Here is a 17,298-nt window from a genome sequence, read left to right on the forward strand (position 1 = left end):
TCAGAGGCTTCATCTGGGCTCAGACCCCCCCCCCCCCCCCCGCGTACTGTTTGGAAAGGTTCTGTTCCCGAGGAGCCGTGGATAAAATGGATCACTATTCCCATCAGATTTCTTACTGACTTGCGTTATTGGTTCAGAGCTGAGTCTTCTCTAGGCTAAGATAACAACAGCTCCCAAAGCCGCCAGATTTAGGGGCACCTGGGTGCCATGGGAGGAACTGCAGGTGACACAAACTCAGTTTGCACGTTAGACATTAGGAAATTTGGTGTAGCTTCCTGGATCTCAATTTTTCTGCCTTAAAAAATGGGCCTGGACTAAGCAGCCTTGAGAGTACCCAGGAAGCATGTCACCAGTGTCCCCACTTCCACGTCCTCGGCAGACATGGCTGATCCATCCCAGCACTCACACGCCGAGTCCATTCTCAGCTTTATTGGCCAAATCCGAACCTCAGAGCTGTTTTCTTTGATTTGCATGTTGTTTTATTTAAACAAACAAAAAAACTTGTTTTCATTTTTAAATTGGTGATTTCACACAAGACCCCAGATCTCTGGTTTTCACTGATCTGGCCACCCTGGGGCTCCTTGGCTCAGCCATGGGCCACTCTGGGGGACTTTCTACTCCCATTAGATGGGCTCTGGACTCTGCAGTTGCCACAGGCCGCACCTCCGCATGGCTCTCATTTCTGGTACTTTCCTAACCTCGGCAGGCACTTTCCACCTGGGAGAGGGTTCTTTCTGACACAGGTAATGCCCGGCTGTCTGTCGCTGGGTGGGAGCAGCTAGGTGATCAGTGCCCAGGTCCACTCTTGTTTGGGACGCTCGATATTTCCTGGAATCTTTCTCGGAGGGAAAGGTATTTCCTATCTATGAGTGATTACTCCCTGGTGAATTGGTTTTATATTCATTTTTCTGTGTGGGATTCCTTAAAGCAAGGGCTCCGGCAAGCCATGAGCTGTTGAGGAAAACATGAGTAGAAGCAGATGTTGGAAATGGGGGGGTGGGGAGGAGGTCCCTGCCCCTCCTTCTCCCACTCACTCCCTGCCTCCCTTAGGCCTTGTCTGTGACGTCTCACTGCCGGTGGGCAGTTAAGAAGCCAAGTGGCCCTCGGGGACTCACCTGTACATCTCAGGTGACCTTTTGGCCTAGGAAAGAACCCCAGGCTTCTGTGGCTCAGTGGGCTTCTGGTTGCTTGAAGATGATACAGAGCCAGGCCCTGGGGACCCCAAGATGCAGAAGCTCAGTTTCTGCCCTCAAGGAGTTCACAGCTTCGAGGGGAAGACACCAGTAGTGTTAATGAGACGGAGTGGGCTGGGCTGTCCATTCCGTGATTGTGGTTTGCACGTGCTAATGATACACACCATATGCCAGATGGTGACAGAGAGAAGCTCAGGGGCTGGGGCAGCTGGGAAAAGGATTCCTCCACCAGCCTGGGACTGATGGTGCTTCTCAAAAACTGATGTGCAAGGTAAGTTTTAAAGAATCACCCGGGGCTTATTACCTAACCTTCCACGCCAGCTGGATCCGCCTGCCGAACGTGCTCCCTGCCTCAGGGCCTTTGCACTTGCTGTCCTTCCTGTCTAGAATGCCCTTCCCAGGATATCCGTATGGTTGCCTGTCTCGTGTAACTCAGACCTCTGTTTGCGTGTCACCTTGTCAGATAAGCCTTCTCTGACTCCCTCGCACCCCGTCTAAAACAGCACCCGCGTTACAGCCTCTCCCCTTAGCCTGCTTTATGTTTCTCCATGGCACTTTTCAGCAAACATGTGTTAGCTCATCTGTCGTTCGTCTCCCCACTAGGATGTAAGCTAGGCGAAGGTGGGGTTTCGTGTCCGACCACTGTTGTATTCCTAGCACCTGGAACAGTGCTGGGTCTGCAGCGGCCACTTGGTAATGACAGAGAGAATGGACGCGCCGGTGAAGGAGGAGCAGAGGGCACAGTGCCTGCAAAAGCACAGAGCGGGGACGGACGGGGCCTTGGGGTGGGCCGGCAGAGAATACACAGACGGGCTGGCCAGCCCGAGACAGGTCTCCTGAAGACCCCAACTCTCCTGGTTTTTATTTATAACCTGTTGACTGTAGAACAACTGAAAAGTACTCAGATGTCCCCAAACGAAAACGGTCACCAACTCACCTCTCACCCAGGCCAGCGAGAACACTGATCCCTTTCCTTAGGCGTTTTTGCGTGGGATCATCCGAAAAAAATCTCCCCTTTTAATCTGTGGGCCAGACCTCACTTTCTGAAGCTCACAGCTGCACCCAGTGCAGCCTAGTTCAGAACCGGAGGGACAAATCACAGCTTTGCCATGTGCTGATTGAGTGACCTTGAGCTTTGGGAGCCGGGAGCTGGAACCGTAGCAGGAGTGGTCACTGTGCCCCAGGCGCCCTCCACCCTTTCCCCAGCCTCGGTTCTGCTTGTCTTCCTAGACCTGGGGCCTCAGCTTCAGAGTCACCGCCTCTACACAGTCTCCTAGCCTCAGTTTCTTTTTCTGTAAAAACAAAGACAAACCTCGTTTTTGTATCTTGGACAACTTTGAGGGGACAGTGAGTAAACATTCTTTCCTTTCCCTCTCCAGACCCCAGATCCCTCTAGCTTCTTCTCTGTTACACTTTCCTTGCCCTGCAGGCCTCTCCAAACCCAAGCCTGTCCTAGGCTTTCACCCCCAGGCCCAGCCAGAGCTCCCCCGTGACTTTTCAGGGCAGCTGAGGATGTTTCCAAAAGGTGGTCTCACAGCACAGAGTAAACGTGAACCCCATGGGCAGGTGCGGGTGGAGGCCAAGGGACTTGTGTGCGTCCCTGGAAGGCGACACCTTCCCCCGGTACGTTGGCATGGCCGCCTCGCCCCAGTCCTCGCCTCATGTACTTAAAAACACCCGCACCAGCAGCTCCTTCCTTTCGAATCTGTCGAAGGCCGTGCCCCGGCGGGGAGCCAGGCCATGAGAAGCCAATCCCCGGAATAGCTCCTGCTGCTCAGCATTTAAATGCCGCTGGTATTTTTATCCGATGATGGGTCACTTCTGATCCCCCTCCCCCTCATCATCTGCCCCTCTAAGAATACATTTCCATTTATAGCTTCTGCTCTCGGGATGTTGTTGTGTCCCTCTGCGGGGCCGTGGCCGTGGCTGGGCTCCAGTGATTTGGAAACACTTTGGGGCCCTTGCTGTCCCTCGGCCTGTGCTCCCTGTGGCCTTGACGGCGGGAAGCCTGACTCCCAGCCAAGCCCAGGCTCCGACAGACAGCGCTTTCCGCTCTGGGACTGTATGAGCTCATCCTGCTGTTGCAGGTGGGGAGGCAGCCGGGGGGGAGGGGACCTCTGTCCAGCTGCGCCCTGTCAGGGCCTCAGGGTAGAACCACACCGCAGTGTGGGACCCTTCCTCCTCCGCTCACTCTCCAGGTGCCCGCGGCCTGCTCTCGCACCAGGCCCTACCCGGGCATAGGACAGCTGTGAGCATGGGCAGTCAGTACCCCAGGGGCCAGCGTGGAGCTCTGGGGAGGCCGCAGAGGGTCAGTGTACGGTCAGCCTCCAGGCGAGGCTGTCCGGGGTTCCAGCCCTGATTTTGCCTCTTGCTGGCTGTGTGAGCTCAGGTGAGGGGCTCAGCCTCTCTGAGTTTCCACCTTTGTTGCTGGTACTTGATGGGTGGCGGGAAGGGTTCAGTGGGATAGGTCAAGTGTGTAAGTAGTGCTTGGTCTGTGGGATAGGAGCCCAGGAGATGCCAGTCCCCTTTCCTGCCCCTCTGGTAACCCGGGTACAAGTTGAAAGTTTGGGGAAATCCACTTGAAGTTGGAAATAAACACGCGGCTTATACCTTAGCAGTTCCAGCAGCGGCATCTTCTCAGCTGCGATTTTACGGCGCGCAGCTCCTGCCTTCCCGCCCCCGTTCCGGTTTAGTTTATTCTGCAGTGGGCCCTGGGATCTGCAGATTTCATCAGCTTCCCAGGGGACTCCAGGCCCACAGACCACACTGAGAAACCCTGCCTCCTTCATCCGTCCCACAAGCATTTCTGGGGACCAGCTATGTGCCTGGCACTTTTGGGGCCCTGGGGTACGGAGGAGCTCAAAGGCAGGAGGGTCCCTGCTGTGCCATATGGCGGACTCCGGCCGTGAAGAAATACACAGCACAGCACACCGTCCGGCCAGGCAGGAAAGGCAGAGCCCGGAGCTGAGAGCGGTGGTCTGGTCGGTGCCAGGGCAGGGCTCTCTGGGGAGTGACATTTGCATATAGACCTAGATGAAGGGAGGGCGCAAGCACGCGGATATCTCAGGGAAGAACATTCCAGATGGAACGGCAAGGCAGGGGCCTGAGGTGGGAGCAGCAACCGACCGTCCGGGTGCGGGGCTGGAAGCTAGTGTATTTGGTGGGTTTCAATGATGGCTGTCATTTAAAAATTTTCCCAACAGCTTTATTGAGGTACCGGTGACATAAAATAAACTTCACACACTTAAAGCGTACAGTTTGAGAAACCTGACGCTGCGTGTGTACACCCACGAGGCCGTCGTCACAACCGAGAGTGGCCGTATCCGTCACCTCGCAGCCTCTCCCGTGCCCCTCCCTTCCTCCGTCTCCGGCCACCCGCTGGTCTGCTGCTGCTCTAGTTAGTTTGTGCTTTCGAGAATTTTATGTAGATGGACTCATTCCATAGGTACCCCGGTTTGTCTCTCATTCAGCCTAATTATCTAGAGAAGCGTTCATATTGTGGCTCACGGCATACCCCGCTGTGAGTTTTTTATTGCTGAGTAATAGTCCATTGTCTGGCTGTGCCAACGTGTGTCTGTCCCTTTGCCTGTTGATGGGCATTTAGGTTCTTTCCAGTTTGTGGCTATTACTAATTAAGCTCCGTGACTATTCATATACATGTGTTTATGTGGGAATATACTCTCACTTCTCTTGGGGTGGAAAGGCTGGGCTGTAGGATAGGTACATGTTTAACTTCTGGAGAAACTGCCAAGCCTTCTTCCTTAGGGCTTGTGCAACTTTTCTTTCCCACCAGCAATGTCTGAGAGTTCCAGTTAATTGTTCCACATCCTGCCAACGCTTGGTGCGATCCGTCGTTATAATTTTAGCCATTCTAATAGGTTTAGAACAGCGATTTTCAACCTTTTTCATCTCACAGCACATAAGCTGATTACTAAAATTCTGAGGCCCACCAAAAAATACATTTTTTTGCCGATCTGACCAAAAAAAAAGATATAATCTTGATTCCTTCACACTGGACGGCTATTGTTGTGTTGGCTGTTGTCATTTTTTTACTTGACAATCTAAAGAAAAAGAGGTCAGTGCTCCTGACTAAATAGATATTGCATGTTTTAAAAACGGCTGGTATAGAGTAGTATCTCTTTGTGGTTTTAATTTGCACTTCCCATTGACTTTGATGTTAGCATCATATCATGGAGTTATCACCGTCAGTAAATCTTTGGTGAAATGTCTGTTCAGGTCTTTTGCCCAGTTTTTAATGGGTCATTTGTTTTCTTATTGCTGAGTTTTGAGAGTTCTTTATACAGCATATAAATCCTTTATCAGGCATGTGGCTTGCAATATTTTTCCCAGTCTGCTGCTTGTCTTTTCATTCTTTTAATAGTGCCTTTTGAAGAGCAGACGTTTTTCATCTTGATGAAGACTTATCAATTCTTTCCATGGATCCTGCTTTACTAAATAAATACTTGCCTAACCTAAGATCAGAGATTTTCTCGTTTTGGCTATCCGAGTCCTCCACGTCGCCACATGAACCTTACAGTCCGTTGTCAATTTCTGCAAAGATGATTGTGAGGATTTTGCTTGGGGTTGAGTTGAATTTGCAGATCAGTTTGGGACAGAGGCTATCGTAACAATATTGAATCTTCTGACCCATTAACAGAGTATATTTCTCCATTTATTTAGGTCTTTTTACATTTCCCTCATCCGTGTTTCATAGTTTTCCATATTGGGTCTTGAACTTCTTTTGTGAAAATTATCCCTAAACGTTCAGTAGCTTTCGTGCATCTCCCAGGAATAACAGAAGCAGCCATTTGGGTTAGCTTTGGGCTCACCTTCTATTGTTTCTTTCTGAAGATATAAGCAACGATGGACATTTATTTTTACACCCCTCCCCCCCCCGCAGCTTGCTTTTTTGTCTTTCTGTGTAGAGACCTCCTTCCCCTTTCCAGCTGTGTCTCCCTCACTCTGTGGACGGTCTGTGGCTCATGAACCGGTCACCTCGGATGGACGTTCGGATGGTCTCCAGTCGTTTGCTGTTACAGCTGGTGCTGCGGCGAGTAGCCCTGAGCCTACACCATTTTATGTTTTCACCTGGAATTCGCTGAGTGCCATTAGCGGGCTGAGCCCTGCACGGCCCACAGGAAACTCAGAACATACCTGCCCCGTCCTGCCCAGCTGGAGCGGGGTGCCCTGCAGAGCCCAGGAGGGGAGGCTGCCTCGGGGGGGGACTTCTAGAAGTTCAGTGGTCAGGTTTATTCCTCCCCTATGGCCAGATTTGGTGGCTTTTTTGGGAAGGAGGGGAGGGGAGAGGGTAGGACTTTGTGGCAGAGAGGGTACTGTGACATGGGAGAGGTGGAGGCGATTGGAGCTGGGAGGCTGCCCCGTAGAGACTCTTCCACGCGGGCACCGAGCTCTGGGGAGAGAACCATAGGCGATGGGCTGGAGGGAGAAACTGCGCACGTGGGCAGAGGGTCATCACCCCAGCCTGTAAATGCAGGAGGCTGTCCCCTGTCCCAGGCAGGCCCGTGGCGCAGTGGTTAGAAGTGGGTGCCCTGGAGCCAGACTGCGGGAGTTTGAGTCCTGCACCCCGGGCGAGTGGAACGGCGAGAACCGTGGTACCCACCGCCGGGGCCCTCCCAGCGGGGCGGCAGGCTCGCGGTGGGTGCTGTCGTTGTTATTCAGGTTACTCCCCAAAGCTCCTCCATCCGGGCTGGAGACGGAGACAGATGTTTTCCCCTTCCCTTCACAGAGGGGGGGGTGAGCTCACATGAGCCGCCCGAATGTCAAGAAGATGGGGGGCAGCGAGAGTGATTCTAGGGTTCATCAGAACCGCCTGCAGGCTCAGCTCCAGGGTGTTCATTGACCTCTGGGCTCCCCACGCGCGCACACACGTGTACACACGTACTTGTGCACACACACACACACACACACACACACACACCCCAGTGGTTCTCAGGAAGGCGGAGGAAACGAGCGAGCGAACAAACAGCACATTTCTCACCTAACTCCCTGGCGCTGGGCTTGAGGGCTGAGAGGCTGGCAGGCAGGGCTGAGAGGCCCGAGCGCCAACGAAAACCCTTGCTGGCTATTTTTGGGCCGAATGACCCAGCACTTCCAATGACTTGCTCCTCATGGCGTCTCAGTTCACGAAGCTTTGGAAACAGTGACATCACAAGCGCTTGCCTGGTAGCCGCCCACATATGGCGAACCACAGAGCGATCTGAGATTCGTCTACAGGAGCCGGGGAGAAGTGAGAGCCCAGGCAGCAAAAGTTAAAATAGCAGAGCTGAGGCATTCTGCTATGAAAAGAAATTACCGAAGAAGCCCATTAGTCAGACGTTCCCAGTTGCAGCTCCCTCAGGCCTGTTTATTTTAGGTGAGGCTATGCAGCCTTCCCCGCTCGCCCTGCAGGCTCAGTGGCCTGCAAAGCGAATCTGTTAAGTAAATCCTCTATGCTCCTGCCTCCTGGTGCCGTTACATGTTTATTCCTCAGGGATTTGTTTTATCCTAAAGAATCGCGAAGTTAGAGGCTCAGACTCGGCACCCTCTTGATTACACCAGTGGCACCTGTACTCACTGCACCGCTAGAGTAAGTGACAAATCCAGATGGACTTTGGTTTTCCCATTGGGTCCTTTGCCCAGTCCTTTCCAGGTAAGCTCTGCTTCTCGGGCACAGAGCGAATAGGGAGAGGGAGAGACTTCTGAATCCAGACTCTTGGTCTCCTTGCAGATGGGGGTGATCAAGGCTGGAGCCCCGACTTCCCCCCGTGGGAGCAGAGGCCGCGGGAGGCCACGAACACAGGCTCAGTGGAAAATGAGCTTCCCATGGGGGAAGTTTTGCTCTACATGAAGCAGGGTCTCCCAGCTTTAGGGCCATGGACGTTTTAGGCCCATAATCCTTTGCGAGGCTGTCCTGCCTACTGTAGGATGGTTATTAGCATCCCTGGCCTCCGGCACCCTCAGCGTGACAACCAAGAATGCCTCCAGACATTGCCAAATGTCGCCTAGGGGACAACATCGCGCCTGCTTGAGAACCACTGGCACGTGACATTTCAAGAGCATGAGAGAGAACAGGAAGTCACCAGCTTTTTGCTGGCTTGATTTTGTTTTAAATACCAGGGGTTGAATTATACCTTAAACTGGGCGAGTCACTCCTCTTCTTGGGGCTTCCGCTGTCTCACCTGGAAAATGAATGGGTTTGGACACTGTGATCTCAGAGCACCCTCTAGACCCCACAGTGGAGAGTGTGGAAAGCAGGAGGCCCCTGTGGGGTCTTCATGTTTGGATCCTGTCCCAGCCTCTTGTTCTCCTGGCATCTAGGTCAGTCCTTCTTAGGTCCAGTTGGTTGTTCTCTTACTTTAATTTAAGCCCATTTTGCCGTTTTAAAAAGTGAAATTTCTAAAGATCCACAGAAGTAGAAGAGCCTCTAGGACCCGTCACCCAGTGTCCCCACCATCCGTTTCATCTTAACTTTGTTCCGAAGTCCAGCCAGTGGGCTCTGTCTCTGTGCACATTCACTCACGGACTCATTCCTACATGCCGGTTCCCCAAGGGCCTGCATTGGGCAGGGCTGGGCAGCAGGGAGGCCCAGGTCCTGCGCTTGAGAAACTCACAGTCTAGCGGGAGGTCAGAGAATGAGCATTTTTTATTTGACAACCATAAAGAATCCATCCTTAAGCTCTTTCTGTTCAAAGCTAAGCCATTCTGGTTCTTTAACCTTTCTTCCTAAGAAGTATTTTCTACCCGAATGGTCCTGGTTTGTCCCAAGTTGTTGGGGAAGGCAGCAAGAACGTAAATTAGGCCTGACTTCAGATTCTGAACTGGGGCACTTCATAGGTGTTTGAGCTTAGCCAAGTCACCAACCTCTGAGCCTCCTCTGTAAAATGGGTGAATAATCCCTAACTCTTAGGTTGGGCTGGCCGAGATAATTGCATGAGAAAGGGCCTGGCGTGAGCCTGGCATACACTAGATGTGTACCAAGAATCCCTTTCCCCTCCCCCGGTCCCCTTGCCCTTTCTTCCACATTCTTTTGACAGTGAGTGGCCACAGCTAATCTCATCACTGCATCACCACAGCGAGCGCCTGACTAATGTGAGCCAAAGAGGACGGCTCACTTTCCTGTCTGTCACATGCCTGGGTTCTCACCATCTTCCCTGTGGCCCATTTTCTTAGTGACATTCACTGCTGACTCACTGCGCTTGTGGTCAGCCCTGAACCCAGGGTCTTTTTCAGCTCTCCCTTTGCCCCACCGCCACTCCCCAGCTCGGGTTTTGTGCAGTGGGAATGGGATCATTATTAGAGAACGTTCTGTTTAGATGGCCCTAAACAGGGAGCCAAAGGCGGTGATAGACTGGCCGCTTCCTGAGGGCAGGGGCCGTGTCTGCCTTGACCTCTTTCATTTTCCCACCATCCAGAACACTGCCAGTAGCTACTTAGTGAATATCTGTTGAATGACTAATGTGTTTTGAACTGGTCCCTTCCTTCCAGGAGATTCCCATATGCTCTAAGGCAGCATCTTTGGAAAAGCAAATAAGCAAAACCTTGAGACTTTAACTTACCACTAATGGAGCTCTAATCTGATTCCCACACGTACAGGGCAGTGGGAGGACCATGACCTGTGGACTGAGATTTGGGTTTGAATCCCAGCTTTGCTAACCATGGGCTTGGTGATTTTGAGCAAGTTGCTTACGGCTAAACTTTGTCTTCTTCCTAGGAAAATGGGAAATCATTGTCTGCCAGGGTTACTGTGAACATCAAATTGAAATAAATATGTGAAAGAGCCTAGCACGGGCTAGCAGTGACCTTGGCTTTGTATCATTCACCCTTTCCAGAGCACCTACCTCCTTTGATTGCCATTGCCTCCTGTAGTTTGGCCCAAGTCTAACCTCCTCTCTTAGACCTTTGTTCACCTAGCCTACCTCCCCTTCCTCCCCCGACAAAGACATATTCTGCCTAACACCAAGTACGCTCAGCAAACATTTGTTAAGCCAGCTCTTCAAATCCAGATGCCTCCAGGAACCAGGCAGGGGTGAAGAGAGCAGGCTGGGTGGGGTTTTATTTATATGAAACCTCCCCCTTAAAATATTTTTATAATTGCCATTAAAGTAAAAAATTTTTTTAACTTTTCATTTTGAAATCATTTCAGACTTGCAAAAAAAATTGGCAGACATAATACAAACACTTTCCATGTGCCCTTTACCCAGGTTTCCTCAAATGTTGCATAACTAGACACCATTATCAAAACCAGGCAAACGTCACTCTACAGTATCTAATTCACGTCCCATCAATTGTCCCACTGTCCTTTTTCTGATGCGGGACGTCCCGCGTGAGGGGGTGGTCATGTTCCCTTGCCTCCTCTGAACTCTAATAGTTCCTTCGCCTTTACTTGCCTTTGTGGCCTTGACACTTCTGACAAGCGCTGGCCAGTCCCTTTGTAGTGTGGCCCTTGGTTTGGCGTTTTCTCGTGATTCATTTGCAGCTGTGCGTTTGGAGGGATGGGGTGGACGCACGTGACATGTCTCCTACTGGTGACACTCACTTGGTCGCTTGGTTACGATGATGTCTGCCAGGTTTCTCCACGGTGAAGTGACACTTCCCTTTTGTAATTCCCAAGGATTTTGTGGGGCGGCACTTGGCAGGTGTGTAAATGCCCCCCCCCTTTCCGCATCAGACTTCCGCCGTGTCCGTTCCTTTGTATCTATAGATTCTGGCTCCCTCTCCTACCTGCGGGTTATAGTCTCTTACAGGGATCATTGACTTTCGTGTCCACACTGTGCGTCCTCTGGCCAGCGGGAGCCCCTTTTAGCTGGCTTTGTCCTTTTGATTTGCCCCCAACGTTTTTGAACACTTACTTGCTTTCTGACATAAGATGATGCTCCAGGTTCACCTGGTCTTTTCCCTGGAATTGGCCATTGCTCCGAAAAGCTGATTTCTTTGAGTAAAGAGTGACAGTTAGAAGCCAGGGTTTCAGTACCAGGTGCATCCGTTCCTCTCCGGCTGTCACTGTTCCTGGACCCTCTCATGGAGTGAGCTGGGAAGTATATCTGCATGTGATGTGTGTACATCCACATGGGTATTTCTGCATTGCGTATGTTGAAAATCATGAATTCACAGTGAGTCCTCCGTCTCCACCCTAACACCACAGGGTTTATTCCGCGTTTCTGTATGTACCTCCCCCGACAGTCAGGCACCTGGCCACCGTCGTCCTCACTGTATTTACTTATTTAATCAGTCCCCCCCCCCGTATGTAACCATCTCCCATCTCTCCCCACTCACCCCTACCTAGTTCTGACACTCTGCCCTGGGCCACCCCCAACCTTGTCACCGTGACTAGACTCTGACTTCCCATAAAACTCCCAGTTTTGAAATGATGGCTCATTGGTTTTTTTAAACTGTGAGGCCCAGTTTCTGCCTGTGCGCCCTGGGTGGTGACCGGTATTAACTGGGCCGGGTAGCTGGATTGTAATCCCCTCCCACCTCTCAGGGACTGCTCCCGCTGTTCCCAGCCTAGTAGCACAAGCAAGTGAACTAAGCCTCCAGCACACCAGACGACCCTTCTCTTGGCCTCTGCTTTTGCTGTTCTCACTCTCTGGGCTACTCTTTGCCTGCACCCACCTTCCTCCCATCCTGTTCTGCTCAGATCACCCCCTATAGGAAGCTTCCAGATCTCCCCAGGTCCCTTTCTGTGCTCTCTGGTGCCCCAGCTGACCCCACGATGGAGCACCACTGCCTTCTTCCATTTCATTAGTTTCTGCTGCTAAACTATAGGCATGTGGGACTGATTTTTCTCTCCATGTCCTAGTGCCTAAGAGAGGGCCCAGCACATAGTAGGTGCTTATAAATGTCTCTCAAATGAGCATCAATAATAGTAACAGCAGTACTCAAATAGTGCTTCCTGGGCACCAGGCAGGTTCTCAGTGCTTTATGTGCTCAAATCCATCTGGTCCTAACCCCTGTCTGTGAGACAGTTATGATTGTTGCCCCGTTTTACAGACAGCAGGACTGAGGCACAGGGAGGTTAAGTAAGTGACATGCCCAGGTCACACAGTGTTGGAGTCACATTTGGTCTCTTACATGAGAGGGGTCAGCGTTTTCAGAATGAGGGAGGTGAGTAGGTGTGGGTGGTTTTCACCCCCATACCCACACTCCCAGCCGTTTCTGGCGCCCTTAGGGGCCCAGGCCCCGGCTGAGCAGCAGGTGAGCAAGCGGTACCTGTTAGCTGGGCGGCAGGGCACCGTTTCTGCCCTGAGGCCTCAGGAAACCAGGTGCGCGTGTTCCTGGAGTGAGCACACAGGAAGCGGTATCAGATCTTACGCAAGCCCTGGAAATCCTTGCATTGAGTTAGCAGGGCGCCGTTTCCCAATCACGGGGGCCCGCGTCGCCCGTCACCCCGCGGGCCAGAGCCGCGGCCCCACCAGGCGGGCGGTACCCAGCGAGCCGGGAACATCGTGCGTGGACTCGGAGCTGCGCTGGGAGAACCCTGTGCGCGCCGCCCGCCCGGGGCAAGTGCAGGAGGGGACCGAGGGCGTGCGGGGCCGCCCTGTGAACGTCCAAGCTGCCGGGCCTCACGTCCCCCGCTCCTCAGTAGCCTGGCCAGTCTGGTCGTAGTCGCCCCATTTTCCCAGACAAGGAAACCAAGGCTCAGAGAGGCGAAGTGATTTGCCTAAAAGTCACACAGTGAGGAAGAAGACCAGCCAAGATTTGAACCTGGGGCAGTGTGACTTAGGGCCTTATGTCTTAAACAGCTGGCCAGACTTAAACCGTGGAGTCTGTCTGAGTCCCAGACCCCAAATCCTCCCCCACCCCCCACAGCCGCCGTCCACTCTAATGAGATCCCTGTGAAAGAAAGGTGTCTGCTCTGCGCCTGGGGCCCAAACCCACATTAGACGGAGCCGGAGCCGCACAAGCTGATATGGAGACCGGGGTCCCGGGCAGGGTTTTATGTTGGGGTTAAGAAGAGTCTCTAAGAAGAGGAGGGGGGTGGAAACCCCGGGGCGAGGTGGATAGATGATGCCATAGCACCCTGTTCCCCTCAAGGTCAGAGAAGCCCAGCACTCGGGGCTTCAGTTCATTCCACAAATGCCTCCTGAGCGCCTGCCCACGATGCGCCAGGCCATCGGGGGAACAAAACCTCACCAGGTCCCTGCCCTCGTGAAGGTGACATTCTGATGGGGAAAGAGCAGCCAAGAAGCATAACCAGATGTGGGCCAAGGTCCTCTCAGGTGCTGAGTGTTGTGAGGAGGTGTGACAAGGGTCAGGGCAGTGTGGGGGTGGGGATCCCATCAGAACGGGTGTCCCGCAGGCCCCTTGGTGGAGCTGGTTCTGGTTCATGTGGCTGGTTCATGCCAATCACATCATGTCCCCTGCTGCCTGAGACCAGCCCTTCGTGCCCACCTCACCCCTGTCGCTTTTGCTTTCCGCAGGTTTGACATCTACAGGAAGGTGCCCAAGGACCTTACGCAGCCGACGTACACCGGGGCCATTAGTGAGTAGCTCTTCTCACCATTGTCCCCCCCACCCCTGTGCCCAGTCCCCCTGCAGAACTGCTGGGCCAGGGAGGAATGGAGAGGCGGAAGGAGGGAATAAATGAGGAGCTTCTCGCCAGGCCCTTCGTATAGTTTCGCGTCTCATCTCTGTCCCCACCCTAACCTGTGAGGCACACGCAGCATCTGCTTCTGGAAGGAGACGACAGAAATCATTCATAGTAGCTGCCCTGGGAGATGACGGGGGGCTCGGGGATCAGGAAGAGACTGACTTTTCTCTTCAGACCTTTTAAACTATTTGCATTTTTTATATAAATGTGTTTTTTAACCATTTAAAAAAAATTAAAATCTCACCCAGATTTTGGGTTCTAAATGCCATTCTTCATTAAAAGGACCCCAGGCTCCTTGGAGAAATGGCCGCTTCCAGGGCTGGCAGGAAGGGTATAAAATGAGCCTGGGATGTGCTAGAAAGCAGAGAAGAGCCGGGAGGAAAAAACAAAGGATAGGGCATGTCAGCGGGACTCGGGAGCCAGCCTGGGAGGGAGAGACCAGAGACCTAGGCTGGGGCAGTTCAAGTAAAGAAATAAATTACGGCATTATCAGCTCATCACTCAAAGAATTAAGAAAAGGCCCGTGAGTCCATAGTGATGGAAAAAAATGGGGGGGGATGAATCTTCCTCACAGAAGAATTCCAAGCGGTATACATGAAATGTCCCCCTCCTAGAGGTAGAGCTTGATCTCTTTTGGAGTGTGGACTGGACTTAGTGACTCGCTTGTGCAGAGGTGGGAATGGAGAGGAAATAGACACATGACTGTGGACACACCTGGGCAGCACCTCCACCGAGGAATGAAGGTTAGCATCTGCCAGTGTGATGTCACACCCCCCCGACAGGGTGAGATAGGAAGGACACCTGGCCACCAGGGATCTTCCCCCAAAACCACAAGCCAGCCTAACCACGAGAAAGCCTCAGACAGCTCCAGACTCGGGGCCGTTCTCAGGACACCTGACCATCCCTGTTCACAAGGGGCAGGGTCTTGGACACCAAGGGAAGACTGAGGAGCTGTCAGATTCTAAGCCAACGGCACGTGATGACTGAGTGTAAGGAGGGGTCCTGGATCGGTTCCTGGAACAGAGGAAGGTCACTGGTGGGGAAACTGGTGATCTGAATAAGTCTTATTTAGTAATAGTATTGGACAATGTTAACAAATCCCTTTTGACAAACCTGCCAGATGTTAGCATAAGGGGAAGCTGGGAGAAGGGTGTGTGGAAACTTTCTGTACCATCTTTGTATCTAGTATTACTCCACAATAAAAAGGTTGTTTAGGAAAAATAAAAACAAACCAAAAGTACTATGTGAGCAGGAGTGACTGAACCTGGTTTCCTGGAGGAGAGCATGGGCTCAGAGGGGTAAAGTGACTCGCCTGATGTGTCATAGCTCACAAAAGATAGAACTGGGCTGGGGCCGGTGGGCCTCCCTTCCCCCACCTCTCCAGTGCTTGGTGTGGGAGGGGGACCATCCCCATGGACTGTCCCCGGGGTCAGACACTCAGCTTAGAGTCCACTGTGGCAGGCAGTCCGTTGTCAGGTAAGGGGATGACTTCAGGGATCCCCCCCCACCCCCCGGCTGGCCCTGCCCAGCTCTCCCTCCCTCTAGCTCGGCCCGTTGAAACTGTGGATTCCTTGTTGAGTCCTGAGTCCCCACATCCCTGGGGAGGGGTATAGGCTATGGGGTCTGGCAGAGCTGGGTTCATTCTCTGCTTTAGCAGCTGGGTGACCTTGCGCTAGTCACTTCACCTCTCTGAGTCTCAGTTTTGTGACATGGGGGTTAAAGGATATCACGCCTGTTGAGTGTGGGGGACGTGCTAAGTCCTCAGTGCAAGGATGACCCTCTTCTACTTGTCACTGTCCTCCTGGAGCCCACAGTCCATGCTGGTCTGTGACCACAGAAGCTGTGACACCTTGTGCCTTGATCCCCACGGAAAGGATATTCGGGGGACATGAGCGGAAAGGGGCTTGTTCTTCTACCTGCTTAACTGTTTTATGAACCTGGGCCAGAAACGTCAGATCAGGCCCATCCCCTTCCTACCTCCAGCTGACAGCTCAAACCTCTTCTCCGTCTCTACGGTCTCTCCCGGTGTCAGTACGTTTAACTATCAGTTGTGTATCCTTCTAGAATTTTTTTTAAGGATAGTCAGGCACCCAGCCAGTGTGGCTCAGTGGTTGAGCATCCGCCTATGCACCAAGAGGTCTCCGGTTCGATTCCCGGTCAGGACACCTGCCTGGGTTGTGGGCTCGATCCCCAGTGAGGGGCCTGCGGGAGGCAGCCATTCAATGTTCTCTCTCACTGATGTTTCTATCTTTCCCTTTCCTTTCTGTGCTAAATAATCAATAAAAGCATATTTTTAAAAATGGAAAAAAAGTATAATCAGGCTTCAGTATGCGTATATCATTGTTTTCAGCACAGACGGGCGCAGCTGTGCCCACCATCTCCCCGGCCTTCCTTCCAGCTGATGTGTCCTGGACACCTTCTAGCAGCACATGCTTGGCCGCCACACTCCTCTTTTCCAGCTGTGTCATGTCACATTATCTGGGTGACCCACCGTGTACGTGACCAGCCTGCAGAGGGTGGACATTGCTGAATCCATTTTGTTGCTATTATAGACATTTTTGTCCATACCTTTTTGTATCCGTGCGTGGTTATTTCTGTAATGTAACCTTCCTAGAAGTGGAATTACTGGGTCAGAGAACCTTTCCGCCGTAAACTTCAGGAGGTGCTGCCACATGGCCCTCCGGAGATGCGGTCTCTTCTGCGGTCCTAGTCACAGCGTGCCCGGCAGCAGATTCCCTTCCACGAGGGGAAAGGCGTGAGGCCTGCGAAGCCAGCCCTTAGCTCCCATTCAGTGAACAAATATTTATTAACCAGGTCCTGGGGCCAGGCCCTGTGCCAGGACCGGGACCACGCTGATGAATGGGCTTTGGGCTTTGTCCTGGAGGAGCACGTGGCCGAGCGGGGCAGCAGACGCAGACACGTTTTCTGATGGGATAAGTACTATTAATAACTGAAGACACCAGCAAGGGTGCTGGAGACTCACGGGTTGGGCTCGAATGTTGCCTCCTCCACTTAAACGGCCATGTGGCCTTGTACAAATTAATTCACGTCCCAGTGTCTTGGGTCTCAGGTCTAGGGCCCCCTTTTTTGGCTGCCCACTTGCCAGCATTCTCCTGGGGTCACATTCCACCCATCCAGTGCCTGAGTCAGTCTCAGAAGAAGGCTGGAGCCTTAGCGTCTTGCCCAAACATGGATCGAAAAGCCCTTGTTGAGCCTCCAGTATCAGAGGGCCTTTCTGGCTGAAACACCTCCTACTTGGCCTTCACACTTTTCATTCATTCAACAAATATTTATTTCGTTATCTCCTTCAAGCCAGGCACCTGCTGGACCCCGAGGCCGCAGTGGTGCTGAGACACCGCCTCTCCTCCCATCTGGGGGCAGGGCTGGGGGAGCAGACACCGAGCTCGAGTGATCAAGGCTGTTGGGCACTGGGTTTCAGCTGGGCAGACTCGTGCTCGTGGTGTCCACATGCCAGCTCGGCCAGGCTTCCTCAGAGCCTTGAACAGGGCACACAGG

General features: G+C 52.6%; 1 protein-coding gene across 1 annotated transcript in view; it reads left to right on the forward strand.

Annotated features, from left to right (window-relative positions):
• ERGIC1 (endoplasmic reticulum-golgi intermediate compartment 1) overlaps window positions 1-17,298 on the forward strand; it is an 83,114-nt gene that overhangs the window by 27,355 nt on the left and 38,461 nt on the right. Inside the window, exon 2 of the mRNA XM_081133934.1 lies at window positions 13,613-13,674. Within this exon, the coding sequence (XP_080990060.1) occupies window positions 13,613-13,674 (62 nt within the window). The remainder of the gene's footprint in view (window positions 1-13,612; window positions 13,675-17,298) is intronic.

This window comes from Miniopterus schreibersii, assembly GCF_964146895.1.
Source record: "Miniopterus schreibersii genome assembly, chromosome: 4".
Lineage (NCBI taxonomy): Eukaryota > Metazoa > Chordata > Mammalia > Chiroptera > Miniopteridae > Miniopterus > Miniopterus schreibersii.